This window comes from Sarcophilus harrisii, chromosome 2 (genome assembly GCF_902635505.1).
Source record: "Sarcophilus harrisii chromosome 2, mSarHar1.11, whole genome shotgun sequence".
Taxonomy (NCBI): domain Eukaryota; kingdom Metazoa; phylum Chordata; class Mammalia; order Dasyuromorphia; family Dasyuridae; genus Sarcophilus; species Sarcophilus harrisii.
The window spans coordinates 174,545,205-174,560,273 of record NC_045427.1 but is presented as its reverse complement, the minus strand read 5'-3'; the positions used below and the strand labels follow the sequence as shown (position 1 = coordinate 174,560,273).

General features: G+C 32.0%; 1 protein-coding gene across 2 annotated transcripts in view; it reads right to left on the bottom strand.

Moving 5' to 3' along the window:
• The window catches only part of CSMD1 (CUB and Sushi multiple domains 1), a 2,563,917-nt gene that overhangs the window by 385,861 nt on the left and 2,162,987 nt on the right, over nucleotides 1-15,069 (bottom strand). For both annotated transcript variants that reach the window (XM_031949178.1, XM_031949179.1), the window contains exon 27: nucleotides 3,713-3,904. In XM_031949178.1, the coding sequence (XP_031805038.1) occupies nucleotides 3,713-3,904 (192 nt within the window). The remainder of the gene's footprint in view (nucleotides 1-3,712; nucleotides 3,905-15,069) is intronic.

The following is a 15,069-nucleotide window of genomic DNA, read 5'->3' as shown; positions in this document are numbered from 1 at the left end:
ACAGGCCTGAAAACCTAGATTGATAAAAGAGGTTTATTATGGGGTTTGGAAGTAAGGTTAAAGTCTAATTAAGGAAATAGGTGCAGATACAGTGAGGAGGGCACTGGAAACAGGATTCTAGTGGACAGAGACTACTTGGCTTGCCAGGCGTAAGGCTGACATGTTTTGACCCTGTGCAAAGAGAGAACTCCAGCTTGACTCTTTTATAATGAGAGATTTAGCTAAAGGGGCCTGTGGGTGGAGTCCCAATATGTCTGGGTTTCAGTGAGGGCTAGAGTTTGCTTGGTGGAGGTTGGGATCTGAGCAGATCATTAGAATGGACGCTGGGAGAGCCCAAGTTGGCTCAGATCCAATGGGGGCCCCTATTGGAATTCAAAGGGATGCTTCCAGGATTTGTGAATCAAAGGTGAAGATTCCTGAATTGATAATGCATCAGCTAGAAGGGGTTAGGAATCAGAAAAGCATAAATCAATCTGAAAGGACAAGTTTCTTAAAGGGACCACAACCTGTATCAAAGAAAAAGCATTGAGAGAGTTATACAAAGTGAGAACTTCTAGGTATTGTAGTTCTTGAAGTTGTGAAATACTTTTGCCATAATGGTATGTTATTTATGTGCCTTACTATCATAATGTTCTTAAGTTTGAACTAAATTTTCCATGTATTTATGTGAAATTTTATTCCAGCTTTACAAAATAAATGTTTTGTCACTGTTTTTACCATATCATCTTAATAAACACCTTTTCTTAGAGCTAATTGTGTCTCCTGGGTAATTAATTGGAAAATCCACTAACAAAGGCTGATCTTGAGGTCTAGATATGAGGTAAGAAGCAAAAACCTACAGTTATCCCTAGAACCAGAGAGATGACAGCTGCCCTCTAAGTACCCAATCTTATTTTGAAGGTAAAAGATAAAAAAGTAGCCCAATACAAATTTCACATCTAGTAGGCAAGACCTTTAGGTCCTAAAACATATTTTAAAATGAGTCAGAATGAGTCAAAATGAGTCAATGGTATTTTGAATATTTTATTGGGAACAAAGAAGATTGGATTCACATCCCAGGGTGAATTTTGAAAGTTGACTCCCTTCTCTTGATCTCTTGATCTGTTTTTTTTTTTTTTAATAAAAACAAGAAAGCTGGACTAGAAGAGCTCTAAAGTTATTTTTCCTTCTAACACTGTGATATACTGTGACATTAAGTCAGAATCAAGAGAATGCTGATGCATTCAGTTTAGACAGGGACTATATTTTATCTAAATTATACATTTTTCTAAATTCCCTATAGAGTGTTCAGTATGCAAAAGGTGCTTACTAATTGTTTGATGATTTGATTTAAGAAAAAAAAATAGTGAGTGCTTTCTAAAAAATAAATAAATAAATAAATAAGCCAAAAGTCAGCATCTGACACCTACTTAGTTTTCCTTGGAACTACAATAGGTTTTCCACTTGTCATTGGCAATCACAAGACTATTTTAGAGCCTGAATAGCAGTATAAATTAGAGGGAAAGATGTGTAAATTTGAAATTAAGTGTTTAATTTGATCTAAGCAGAGGACTATTTGCAAGGTAGCTGTTTAATGTATTCTCCCTCTAGCCAAAAATGCAGCAAACAACCTGAAGACTTCCTTCATTTAAAAATAGACCCAACTAACAAGATGTTTGATTTTATAGGTAATTACTCCAATAAAAAAAAAAAATACAAATCTTGCATGTCTTCTGATGACTCAGCTTGAGGTAAAACACATGAAGATTCCCAGGAAAGTTATAAAGTGTGAATACAGCACCAAACATTAAATAAACATGAATCCCTGTCTGACAATGTTCGGAATGTTAATAAGTACTGCTATTAAATTGCATCTATCCTCAGTATTCTATAATAATTGCTTTGTGAGAATTTTAAAAGCTGTATGTCATAGCTTTATAGTACTACTGAGAATTTCAATGCTGCCATGCATATGACAATAAAAATTATTTTAAACTGCAAAATCCGCTCAAGGTCATCCTATGTAAAATAGCAGATTAACTATATGCATGTCATTTCACTATCCTTGACTCTCCTCGTAGCTTAATTAAATTTCACATTTTTTCCCCCAAATAGCTCATAAGGAAACATAGGAAACACAAATTGAAATATGATAGATCATCAAAATAACAATTTTAAAATGTTATTGGGATGAAACTCTGAAATATTTATATTGAAATAGTTAATTATGAGAGGCATAATTTATGTATATCCATTATTATTTTAAGTATACTATCATATTAAATATACTTTTACTTACTATTATATCAAGAATATACACAACAGTTGCCATAAACAAAATTAAATTTATTATGGGACATATAGAGCCAAGCTTCCTAAACTGTAGTTTGTGATCCCATATGGGATTCATAATTGAATTTATAATTTTTATCAGCAAATGTTTGATTTATATACCTATGTATGCCCCTGTCACATGAAAATTTGCCAGGCAAAGAGGAGTTGGGAATAGCAAATGTTTAAGAAGCCCTGATATAAGCTAATTACTTAACCATATCTAGCAAAAATTGAAAAATTTTTAGCGTCAAATTAATTTTTCCAATTATTATCTTTTCTGTGAGTCTTCCACTCCTTCTGTCTACTTTGAATTTATATACATCTGTATACAATTTTTGTCCATTAGAATGTAAGCTTCTTAAGGTAGAAATTCTCTTTTTCCTTTCCCCTTGCTTCTACTCTCCTCTTTCCCTCTCTTCTCCTCTCCCCTCCTCTCTTTTCTTCTGTTCTCTTCTCTTCTCTCCTCTGCCTTTTATTTTTTTATAGTTCTGCTCCTAGTACAAAGTCTGATAAATAACTTCTCCATGACAAGAGTTAATTGTTTGACTGAAAGTAATTCATATGGAAAAGAACAATTTATGGCTTTCAATGAAAATTCTTAAATAATATTGAATGTTTAGAAGTGAGTTCAAAGAGAGAATTTAATTTAATTTAATAAATTATATTATAAGGAAGTTCCCATATTAAAATGAAAGGTATGCTTATAAATTCATGAATCTCTAACTACCAGATCTTTGAAATGTTAGTTTTTGGAGGTATATTTTTATACTAGGATTTTTATTACATGAAATACAAATTCTTATTACTTTCATGTTATTTGAACATCCTTAGTTATATGTAAATAATCTAAACACTTAATCCCTTTAAGCTTCAGTTCTCTTATTTATGCATCAGAAACTTTCACATCAGTAGAATTTACCTTTCATATTGCTAGGCAAGATAAGAAAATATATGTAAAATTTTATATAACATTTAGTTGTTATTGTTATCATTATTTTGGAATTTAGATCTAAAAGTAACATATATCATTTCATACAAATCACTCATTTTATGGAGAAAGAAATGAAAGTCCAGAAAAAGAAAGGGCATAGGTCACAGGAGAATGAGTTGGAACCAACATGAGAACTCCAAGTCCTTTGATTATTGTACTATACCACTTTACCTTAGAAAGCTATATAAAATAGTCAGAATGTTAAGTGTCAAGCAACATATTTCAAAGATTGAGATAATATGTAAGGCACATATTTGAAACTTTTTGAAACATAAATTAATTAAAATAATTTTAATAACAATTTAATTCTAAGAGAAAAGGTTTAATGTTTATTTTGTTTCTTTCCCAAACACCACTACTTATGTCATGGGTGTTTTTCAAAAATGAGAAACAACAATAATAACCTACCTATGCATGTGGGAGGATCTGGCTGCCAGAAGAATCGATTATTCAGTTGCACACAAGTGATTTTAGCCTGTCCTTGAAGCTGATATCCAGGATCACATTGAAAAGTTATGGTATCTCCAGGTTCTCGGCTATCTCCATAGCGGGTCCCATTTTGAGGCATACCAGGGTCATTGCATGTAGATGCAATAGATGCTACAAAGAAAAATTAGTTAATAAATGAAAATATTTGGATCACATTTACTAGATTCACATGACTACAATTTTCTTTGTTGAAATATTTCTTAGTGTAACAAGGCATTCCTTGATTTATAAGAATGTGAAAGTGGTTTATCTCCAACAGAAATATATTCACTAAGATATACATTGCTTTTGATAAATTCTGGTCAGTTTCTGGTGGTGAAAAAAAATAGGAATAAAAACAACATTCTTTTTTTCCCTATTTTAAATCAGCAAACATGTTAAAAATGCATTTTGACAAATTATATATTTGCTTAATAAGCATATGAGTCAAAACTCAGAGTTTGTAAGACAAATTGTAAACCTGTAAGTAACATTTTGAGTTGGATGGCGCACCAGAAAAATTTACTCAAAAACTACAAGTCCAAGTTGCCAACTTATTAATGTGATTAAAGAATTTATATTATTACAAGAGAAATAAATTGATAAGGCAGAATCAACATGGTGGAATAATAAGAACTCACTTGAATGCTACCAAATTCCCCTACAAACAACTTTAAAATATGGCCTCAAATCAAATTCTGGAGTTGCAGAACCAATAAAAGGTGGGAATGAAACAATTTTCTAATTCAATATAACAGGCAGTTGGCAAGAAAGTTATATCTCATCAGGGTAGTGGTGGGGGACCGTGAAAGTATCATGTACACTTGGCCTTAGGGGTAGCTACATTATAAGGGCAGCAATTTAGGGAGCTCTCAGCACACAAACTGTAGGAGTATAGGATAACCTCACAAGGAGATTACAATGTATCCTTTGTTGGCACTGGGAGCAGGATACTTTTGTGTTGCTGATACACAATTCTGGGTTACAATCCAGAGTGAAAAAGATATTAATACACTAGAATTTGCAGTTTCAGGAGAGTGGATCAAAATTTCAGGGTAGAGAGAAATGCTTGTGGTCCCTCAAAGGAGATTGGTAGCCCTTTTCTCAGTCTATAACTAAAAAGCACATTATCTCTTTCCTAAGTTGTATTTATGGAGCCAGAAAGAGCAAAAACATTTGCAGTAGTGGTTCCTGGGCATAGTGGAGTGTTGTGGAAGTTCAGGTCCAGAGCACAGATCAGGACAGTAGTGACCACACTTCTTCTTAGATCATATCACCATGGAAAAACTGAAAACTTTCAGATCTCCAAGAAGTAGCTCTGAAAATAACAACACAAAAATCTAAAACTTAGGACAGTGCCTAAGTCACTGGACTGCCAAGGCACAACTGAACTTCAACATAAAGCTAAATGTCAAGAAATAGGTTTAATAAATGAGCAAATGACAATAATAAAAAGAATCTAATCCTAGTTACTATGGATACAGGGAAGATCAAAAAACAAATTCTGAAGAAGGCAATTTATTTCAGAGAGAATCAGAGTAAAAATAATGAGAGATAGATAAATAGGGGAAATAGATGGAGGTAAATTCAGAATAATTATAGCTGTAAATATGAATGGGATGAACTCATCCATAAAATAGAAGCAGTTTGTCATTTACAAGATATACACTTGAAACAAAGAGACACACATAGAGTAAAAATAAAGGGCTGCATCAGAATCAATTAAGCTTCTTCTGAAGTTAGAAAAAAAAAGCAAGGAAAGCAATCATTCTCAGACAACGCAAAAGCATAAATAGATCTAATTAAAAGTGATAAGCAAGGAAAGTACATTTTGCTAAAAGGTACCATAGATAATAAAGTAATATCAATAGTAAACATATATGCACAAAATGAGATAGCATTGAAATTCTTAAATGAAAAGTTAAATTAGTCACAGGAGGAAACAAAACATAATTGTTCAGGCCTAACAGTCTGATAATAGTGCCTTAATGGTTCACAATTTAAAGAGCAGTAGCATATCCCTGGAGGCTCTAATTAATGTTATTGACCGGATAAAATCCATCAAGACATGAAAAGAAAAACTGTCAAGCAGTTATGGGGTTTGAAGCTAGAAGAGTTTTTAGAAATCATCAATCCCATCCCTGGGTCTAAAAGATGAAGAAAATGAGATACAGAGTATGCACACGAGTTGTAATTAAGACCCAGACAACAACATATTCCAATAATTCTTTCCAATAATTCTTATAAACACATCTGTAGAGTCATGTTCTTTCATGGTCCTAAAATACAAGAGATAGATTTGGGCTGAATGTATACATGTATATGTGTGTATATAAATATATAAATATGTATTTATATCTGTAATCATATATACATATATATACAACAATTTGAAATCTCTAAGATATCAATCATGAAAAGCTGGACAGAATAATGTATTTTAAAACAACAATAATAACAATGATTCTCAGAGTTAGGAAGATGTGGAGAAAAGTCCTGATTTTTATATTTATTTATTATGGGACCAAATGTAAACAATCTCACTGATCTTTAGCTTTATTATCTGTAAAATGGGAATAATAACATCTGTAGTACCTACTTGATAGGATTGACAGATGGTATATATAAAATGCTTTGAATATTTTAAAGAACAAATATCAATGTCAGGTAATAGTTAATTAAACATAACAAATTTAATTATCTTTGACTCCCTAGAAAACAGAGGGAAAAATGACATGACCCTGTGGAAGGGCCTAAAGGAAAGTCTTCATTTTGGAAAGATATGACCAAAGCCTTAAGGTATACAGCTAGATTCATTTTGACTAGAACCTAGACTTTAAACTTATACCAATGATTTCATTTCCTTTAGGATCATGTAGTTTTTTCTTGTTAAAAAACAAAAGAAATTCAGCTTTTGCTGTTTTATATGTGTTACATATAGAGTTAAGTATGTCTAGAAGTAAGTTATTCCTGATCATTTGGGGGAATCAAAATAATATAGTAGAAAGAATAATGGATTTAGAGTTAATTCATCTGGATATGAATCCTTATTGTTTTAGAGCTGAAATCATCTAAAACTTAAGATATCACCAAAAACAAGTCAATTATCAGTCAGGTATTCAAATAAGTAATTTACTTTGTAAAATAATAATATAAGGCAACTCAGTGGCACAGTAGGTAAGATCACTGGACATGGCACCAGGAGGATCTAAGTTTAAGTCCCACTTCAGATATTTACTAACTGCGTAATCTTGGGTAAAGGTTTTTAACCTTTCTCAGCCTCAGTTTTCTTGCTTGTAAAATGGGGTTTTATATTAGCTAGATATGATAGCACAACTATTTTGGAAACAGTTTGGAATTATGAAAACAAAATGACTAAAATGTTAGAGATTCCATTACTAAGTTCATACCTCAGGAGACTAATGATTAGAAGAAAGTCTTAATATACATTAAAATATTTACAATAGCCCTTTTTGTGGCAGTAAAGAATTGAAAACAAAGTAGATGCCTGTCAATTAGGGGAAAGGTTAAATACATTGTGGTACATGAATGTAATACAACATTACTAGGGTGAAAGAATTGGTCCAATTTGAGAAATATTTAAAAAATGGGAAAATCTACATGCAATGATGTAGATGAAGGATATAGAGCAAAGAAAATAAATACACAAATGACTCTGACAGTGTAAATTGAAAGAACAATTTTATACACACACACACACACACACACACACACACACACAAGCAAAAATGAATAAAGGACAAGAAGAGCTCAAAAGAGGAGCTATGAGAAGACTCTCCCACCTCACCCCTTTTCACAGATGGAAAGTCCACAACTATTATCCATGGAATGTATTTTCAGATTTTTGTGTGTATTAATCAGTCACGCTGATATTTCCTTTTTCTTTTTCTTCTTTATCTCTAAAAACAATAATACTGGAAAGTGAAAGAGGAGGGATGATGGGGAAGATATAGCTATTTTTTAAAAGACCAATAAAAACATTAAAAATTTAAAAAGCATATAATAAATAATAGCATCTACTTCTCAAGGTTGTGAGGAAGAAATGAGACAAAGTATGTATAGTGCTTAACAAATTATTCTTGCTTTGTTATTATTATTGTTGATCCTATGTAACTTGCCTAAATTTAATACAAAATACACAAAAAATACCTAGGATTTTACACAGGGATTTAGGGACACATCCTCAAGGACATGTATAGAGGAATATTTAGAGCCATTAATAAATGTTGCTAAGCTCAATAAAATTGAAATGTTTTTTCTCCCTAACCTTCTTTTTTAGTAATATGGCATAAAAAGAAAGAAAACTCTTGGGATTATTGTTGGTCAGATTACAAAAGCAACAGAAAGGTGTAAGAAAGACATTTTTTAGCAACATAGTGGGAAATATTATAGTTTACTCTGAAATAAGGCATGAGTCATTTTACTTTTGTTTGGGAGTTACTGAAGGATATTGTTTGGGCAATAGCAATAAGGCTTATATAGAGAGATATGAAAACTCACAACAAAAGATGTTAAAGTTGCGGTCAGAAATTGCTTTTATACCTTCAGGGTCATAACAAAGTTAGTGGTGAAACAAACACTCATTCTTTTCTTTTATCTTTTTTTTTTTTAAGAGTATGCTTTTTATGTGATATGACATTTTATTTCTTTTTTTCCATAAGTATTTTTTTCCCTCCATATGGGATTTTGGTGACTGAACATCTCTAGATTTTTGCCATAAAAAAGAAAACAATAATTGCAGTTGCATCGTTCTGGTTCTATTACCTTAGAAAGGGAACTAAAGTGTTGTACAATTGCAAATTCACATGGTAGTTCTCTGGAACATTTTAGGTCATAAAAATGACTCTTACAAACCCTGAATATCCTGGGCATATATCTACACTATTGCTCCAATGGAATTTCTTATCATTTTCATTCATTGTAGCCATGGAGAAAACTGAGTTTTAAAGCACTATTCCTATACTTTCTTTTGCAACAGAAAGTAACAAAAATCACACAGACAGATGGAAGATATAAAGTAATTCTGGGCATAGCTTCCTAGATAATTATGTCATTATTAATTCTAATTACCTTTAAGATAAATCCATACATACACACACATACACACATACACACACACAACCTAAAATAAATTTAAACATGTCAAAATTTTCCTTACTTCACTAAAAATGAAGAAAAATTACATATAGCAAATACTACCAAAGATTCAAATTTTTCCATGAATCACTTCTTGTGCTTTCTGGAAATATACTCAATGATGTAGTTTTAAGAGTATCATTTGATAATAGTAAACTCTTACATTCACCTAGCAATTATAACTTATAAGGAAAATATAAGATTATAGAATATAAAATTGATATTTTTGATTAAACAAAATTAAACTTTTTGCAAAAAAAAAAAAAAAAAACCTAAAAATCTAAGGTTAAAAGATAAAACAAGGTGGGGAAAAAAAAACCTTTCAGGGCAACTGTCTCTGATAAATGTTTGCTTTCCAAGATAGATAAGGAATTTACTCGTTTATAAGAAAAAAAAAATCCATTCTTCAATTGATAAATGGTTTAATTCTTAAGAGGAGAAATCCAGATTATCCATGGTCAAATTTAAAAATGATCCAAATTACTTAGTAATTAGAAAAAGAAATATTAAAACAATATTGAGATTTTACTTCATAACCACAAGAGAAACAAAGATGATAAAAAAGATGAAATATGATAGCTATTGTAGAGTCTTATATTCCTTTGTAAGAGCTTCACTATTATATAAGTACTATTTTTAATCATTATTACTGAAAGTGTTACTGATTTATAATTAGTAGGTCATATGTTATCTTTTCTCCCTCAAAGTTATGAAGTACCTTATTTTACATGAGGTGATTCTGAAATGTATATAAAGCACCATTTCTCTAATTTTAATTGTATTTTTAAAATAAATCAAGGTACCCTTTTTATATAGGAAATTTCTAAAGAATTTTTCAACAAAGTGAAAAAAATTTTATTTGTGTTTTTATAAGATCATATTTAGAGGTAGTAGATGTTCTTAAAAGATACTTATTGATGGATGATAGAAGTAAACTTCTAGAAGTAAGTTATTCCTGATCATTTGGGGGAATCAAAATAATATAGTAGAAGTTAATTCATCTGGATATGAATCCTTATTATTTTAGAACTGAAATCATCTAAAACTTAAAATATCACCAAAAACAACCCATATCTTAGGAGTGAAGAGACTGACTTAGCCAAGATTCCACAGGCAAGATTAGAAGGTCCTTTGATGCCAAATACTAGGGCCCTTTCTACATATTTTCTTTTTTTCCCCCCTTTTGTACTAATTTAAAGCCAGAATAGAGTTTTAAAAATACTCTTCTTTCAGCAGTAATAAAACAATGGTCTTTTCTACTTTTTTTTTAGCCTATATTCTTCCCCTCTTCAATCCCTCACCCACAGCAAAAATCATTATAGCACAAGTTTAGAATGTTCAGATTTTTTTTACAAAAAAGATTGATCTTTCTGCAAGGATAACATAATAACCTTACTGGAACTACATATTCTTCAGATCTTTTAAAGTTATCAGTAGGATTTTTTGCAGAAAAAAATATTTTGAAAAGAGGAAAACACATTACATGAGTACTATTGCGTTCCCCATATGTGATCTTTGTGTGAGTGATAGTAAACTAGAGTTACCTTAAAAGAAAAGTTAAGATCAAAGTTGTCATGAATTAAATTCATGAACACTTTTGATGAAAGGAAACAAGCCCAGTAAGGAATGGCATGAATTTATGATACTTATCTCTGTATTTAACCCTTCTATTTTAAGTTGCAAAGCTATACCAGTTCCTATCTTGGTAAAGAAGTCATTTTGCAGCCTAGAAATGTTTAAATAGGATAAAAAAAAATCATCACTTTATTGCTACCCTAGGTCTTTCAAAGCTTTATGTGGCTTGTTTGCTTTCTTCCCCACTAGAGATAGTTCTTTGGTAGATAAGACATACATACAATAATACTGAGCAATTTCAAGGCAAGATTTAGGTAATAAAATGTGAGACTAAAAGAATCATGGACCGCATGCATCAATCTAAAGGAATTTGAGTGAGAAAGGTAAGTTATTTCAGAAGTACTTCCTTTAGCATCTTAAAATATAAGCTTTCAAGTGTTAGAGACTTCAGTATTATATAGACACAGAAAAATACACACAGGTAAAGAGGCAGTAAGATTTTTCCTTGATAAAAATAGAATACAAAACTATAGTGGTTTGATATTGCAAGATACGTTGTTTTTGTCTTTTGTTTTTGAAGGGAACAATGACATCATATGCTGATGTCTTGGTTTATGTATGAATTAGATGTAAATTAAACAGTGTCCCATAAAGTCATGTTGCAAGATATATTTAATAAAGGAAAAAAAAAATTCCAGCAAGGAATGTGACCTCCTTCAATACATTTTGATTTTCTTAAAATTCATTTCATACCAAGACAGAGAGAATCTTGGTTTCTGATTTTCTCAAACAGTTGTCCTGGAACAATGATTGTGATTTCTACTTCAAAAAGATAAGTTTAAAGAAAAGAAAAATGGGGGATGGAAAAAGAGACCTCTATTCACATTCTTTCATTTTATACTTGAAGAATTGGAGATCCAATAGGTTAAGAGATTTGCCCCAAATTCATTAAGATAGTAAGTGATAGAGATCATACTCAAATTCAGTTTTTTTTTTTCCCTTAGGAAGGATTTTTCCTGACTTTTGCTTTATTAGATCATGATTCATTGCTTGGCAGTCTGCCTTTATCAGGGAGAGGCTTTATAACCATACATTGTGTAAAACTAAAACTCAGATATATTATAGGTGGTTCTGAAAAGAGCAAGTCCAAAATCTGGTAGCAGACAATATTTTTTTTTTCCATTTCAAAAAAAGTCTATATAATATATTATAAAGGGCTGCAACTCTGGAGAAATATATTTGGAACAAGGTATTAACTCAGTGGAATTGATGAGATAATGGTTCTCTAGTTCACATATATACTTAGTACTTAGTAATGGTGATGTAATGGTTATCTAAGTTCATACATAATCAGTATGCTGTAATGATATAATTACAATAAGGTATATAAGGGCTAAGAAGGCCTGGAAGACAGACATTGTATCTCTGACCAGCCTCATGGTGGCTCTCATGCTTCCTGCACTAAGATCAAGACTGGGCCAGAATAAAGAATCTAGACCATTCTCATGGTGTCTATCCTCCTGAGACCAAGGCCCCTCTGAAGGACCTCCAGAAAGCAAGCCCAGACATTACAATATATACAACACATTGTTTTCAGAGCTGTCCATCTTTTCTTTCTTTCCTTGCAAACAATACTTTCAAAAGACACAGAGAACAGGAGAGTGATACATCCAGTGGAGAATAGCAAAGTCTAAGAAAAAAACAGAAAGATGGGGAACAATTGAGATGTGATGGTGTATATCCTGTATGATAGACATGATGTCTGTCAAGCCCAGGTACAGGACCAGAAGAAGGCAGTACCCATCAGAGAGTAGACATAATAAAAACTGCATGATGACAATATCAAATGATTCTGGAACCAGGCAACATTCACTCTCTAGTTTGCTCTTCGACAAAATACTCCAGACACTGATATTTGTCTCCTTCCATATGCAAACACAGAACATATTCCCTACTTGACTATTTTTGCACATGTAACTTTGTGTGTTCAGAGGTTCCAGTATTACACATTTATGGGGGGAAAAATGATCCATTGCTATTTTCTTATCATACTGTTTCTTTAAATAACTTTGCTTTGAAAGACTGATTAAAGATAACAAAAGATGAGGAGGCAGGGAGGCTTTCCAACTGTACTGTTAAAGGCAGAATCTCATTCCATGAACTCATTGTTCCATTCAAGTAAATGTAATTGTGATGAAAAAAGATGAAGGCAAATGGAAAACCAAAGTTGCTAATTATATCAGTATGTGAACTCTTTGCAATTAGTCTGTGAGATGTTCATTGCAGAAGATAATGCAAGAAAAATTGTTGACTAATAAAAAGTAAGAGCAATACTTGTGCCTTCCTTCTGGTAGATTCACTTATCAATAGAAATCTAAGAAAATGAAAACTGATTCAATTGATCAAGGATGGACAATAGCAGCTACACCCAAAGAAAGAACATTAGGAAATGAATGTAAACTGCTTGCATTTTTGTTTTTCCTCCCAGGTTATTTATACCTTCTGAATCCAATTCTCCCTGAGCAACAAGAGAACTGTTCAGTTCTGCACACATATATTGTATCTAAGATATACTGTAACCTCTTTAACATGTATAGGACTGCTTGCCATCTGGGGCAGGGGGTGGAGGTAGAGAGGGGAAAAATCGGAACAGAAGTGAGTGCAAGGGATAATGTTGTAAAAAATTACCCTGGCATGGGTTCTGGCAATAAAAAGTTATTTTAAAAAAAAAGGACTTTTCTAATTCTCACAATCATTAAAACCACCCTTCCCTATTTACCACAATCATTGAGCTCATCATAAGCACTTAATAAATTTTAGCTAATTGATTAATAAAAAAAAAAGAAAATGAAAACTGAAGCATAGCTACTTTGACAACATCACAATGTTTGTGTTGCGAAATATTTTGGCCACTGAAAGTATTGAATTTAAATAATGAAGCATTTTATTCACACAACTAAATTAGAATAAATAAAACAAATTGAATAATATAATAACTTTTAGCTTCTTTGCTTATTGTTCCCCCATCATTTAAAGCCTAATTGAAAGACCACCTCCTCCTGCATTAGTTAATTCCTTTCAACTGATAAAAGCTTCTGCCCAACAGTTAGCTTTGCAATTCTCTAAATCATGTACAGTATCATACAACATTGTGCATTTACCAGTTATTGATATTAATTCTTTTTCCATTACTAGTCTATGGGATGTATGAGGGGAAGAGGCTTGTTCTATACAACCACTATACTTTTCTCAATGCCTAGAATAGAGATATACACACTTTAAGTGCTTACTAAATATTTGGTATCATACAGGATATACACCATCACATCTCAATTGTTCCCCATCTTTCTGTTTTTTTTTATGTACCTTGATGTACCTTATTCTTCACTACCTCATTCTTCCCTCTCTCTTTATTCTTCTATTTTCCTCTTTCTTCCCTTCCTCTTTTCTCCCTCCCTTTCTTCTTTCCTTCCTTCCTTCTTTCTTTCTCTTCTTCCTTCCTTCCTTCCTTCCTTCTTTCCACTCTTCCTTCTTTTACTCAATTCCCTCCTTCTTTCCTTCTTCCCTTCCTCTCTTCCTCCCTTCTCTTTTTTCTAGTCCTGGAAATAATTTTAAAGAAAAACAAGTAAAATGTTATAGAGTTATGGCATTTTGTTTCATCCATTATGGTTTTGAAAGAATGGTGTAGTATGAAATTAAGAATTCAAGAAAGGGTAGGGTCAAATCAAAACACGGTTCCATAATTTTTTGTATTGTTGAGAGAAGCAACACTATATTGATGATGTTATACTGAAAATGCAATTTTAAAATTCTTCTCACTTTACTTTTTTAAGAATTTTCACAAAATAAAAATAAGGATAAAGCTTGTGTTTATTCACGAAAAGAACAATATGCTATTCATTTAGATACTGGAATTAAGAAAAATCCTCTGGGAATATGAATGCTCAGAATGAGCTTGTCCCAAAGATAATACTTTGAAATGTAAATGTCTAATCATTATGATATTGTGATCATAAATGCAGGAAGGATAATCATCCCTGAACTACAATTGTGTTATATTTTGAATTCATATTGCTAAGGACAGTAGAGAATCATTATGTTTGGTTTGTGACAATAGGAAGATTGAATTACTGAGAAAGGAATTCAACCTCAGTTTAGGCAACTGTAGAATTCTTTGGCATTGTTCAGAAGGAACTCCCACTGACATCTAATTGCTATACACAAATAAATAATACATTAAAAGCAATGAGAATAGTGAAAAATTTAATAGGTTGGAGAAAAAAAAAGTTGTAAAAAAAGTCCTGACCTACCTCGTTACTACAACTTTTCATGGATTTGATTTTTTTCTTGCATATCCTTGATTTACTTTTGGAAATTGTAACCTTACCAGGTAAGTAATCATAGACATACACATATTTATACATTCACTTGAGTCCTACTTTCCATGATCCTATCGACCTTGCTGTCCTTGGGGACACTGGAGTGGTTTGCCATTTCTTTCTCTAGTGGTCAAAGACAAACTGAGCTTAAATGACTTGCCCAGGGTCACACAATTAGTTAAGCTT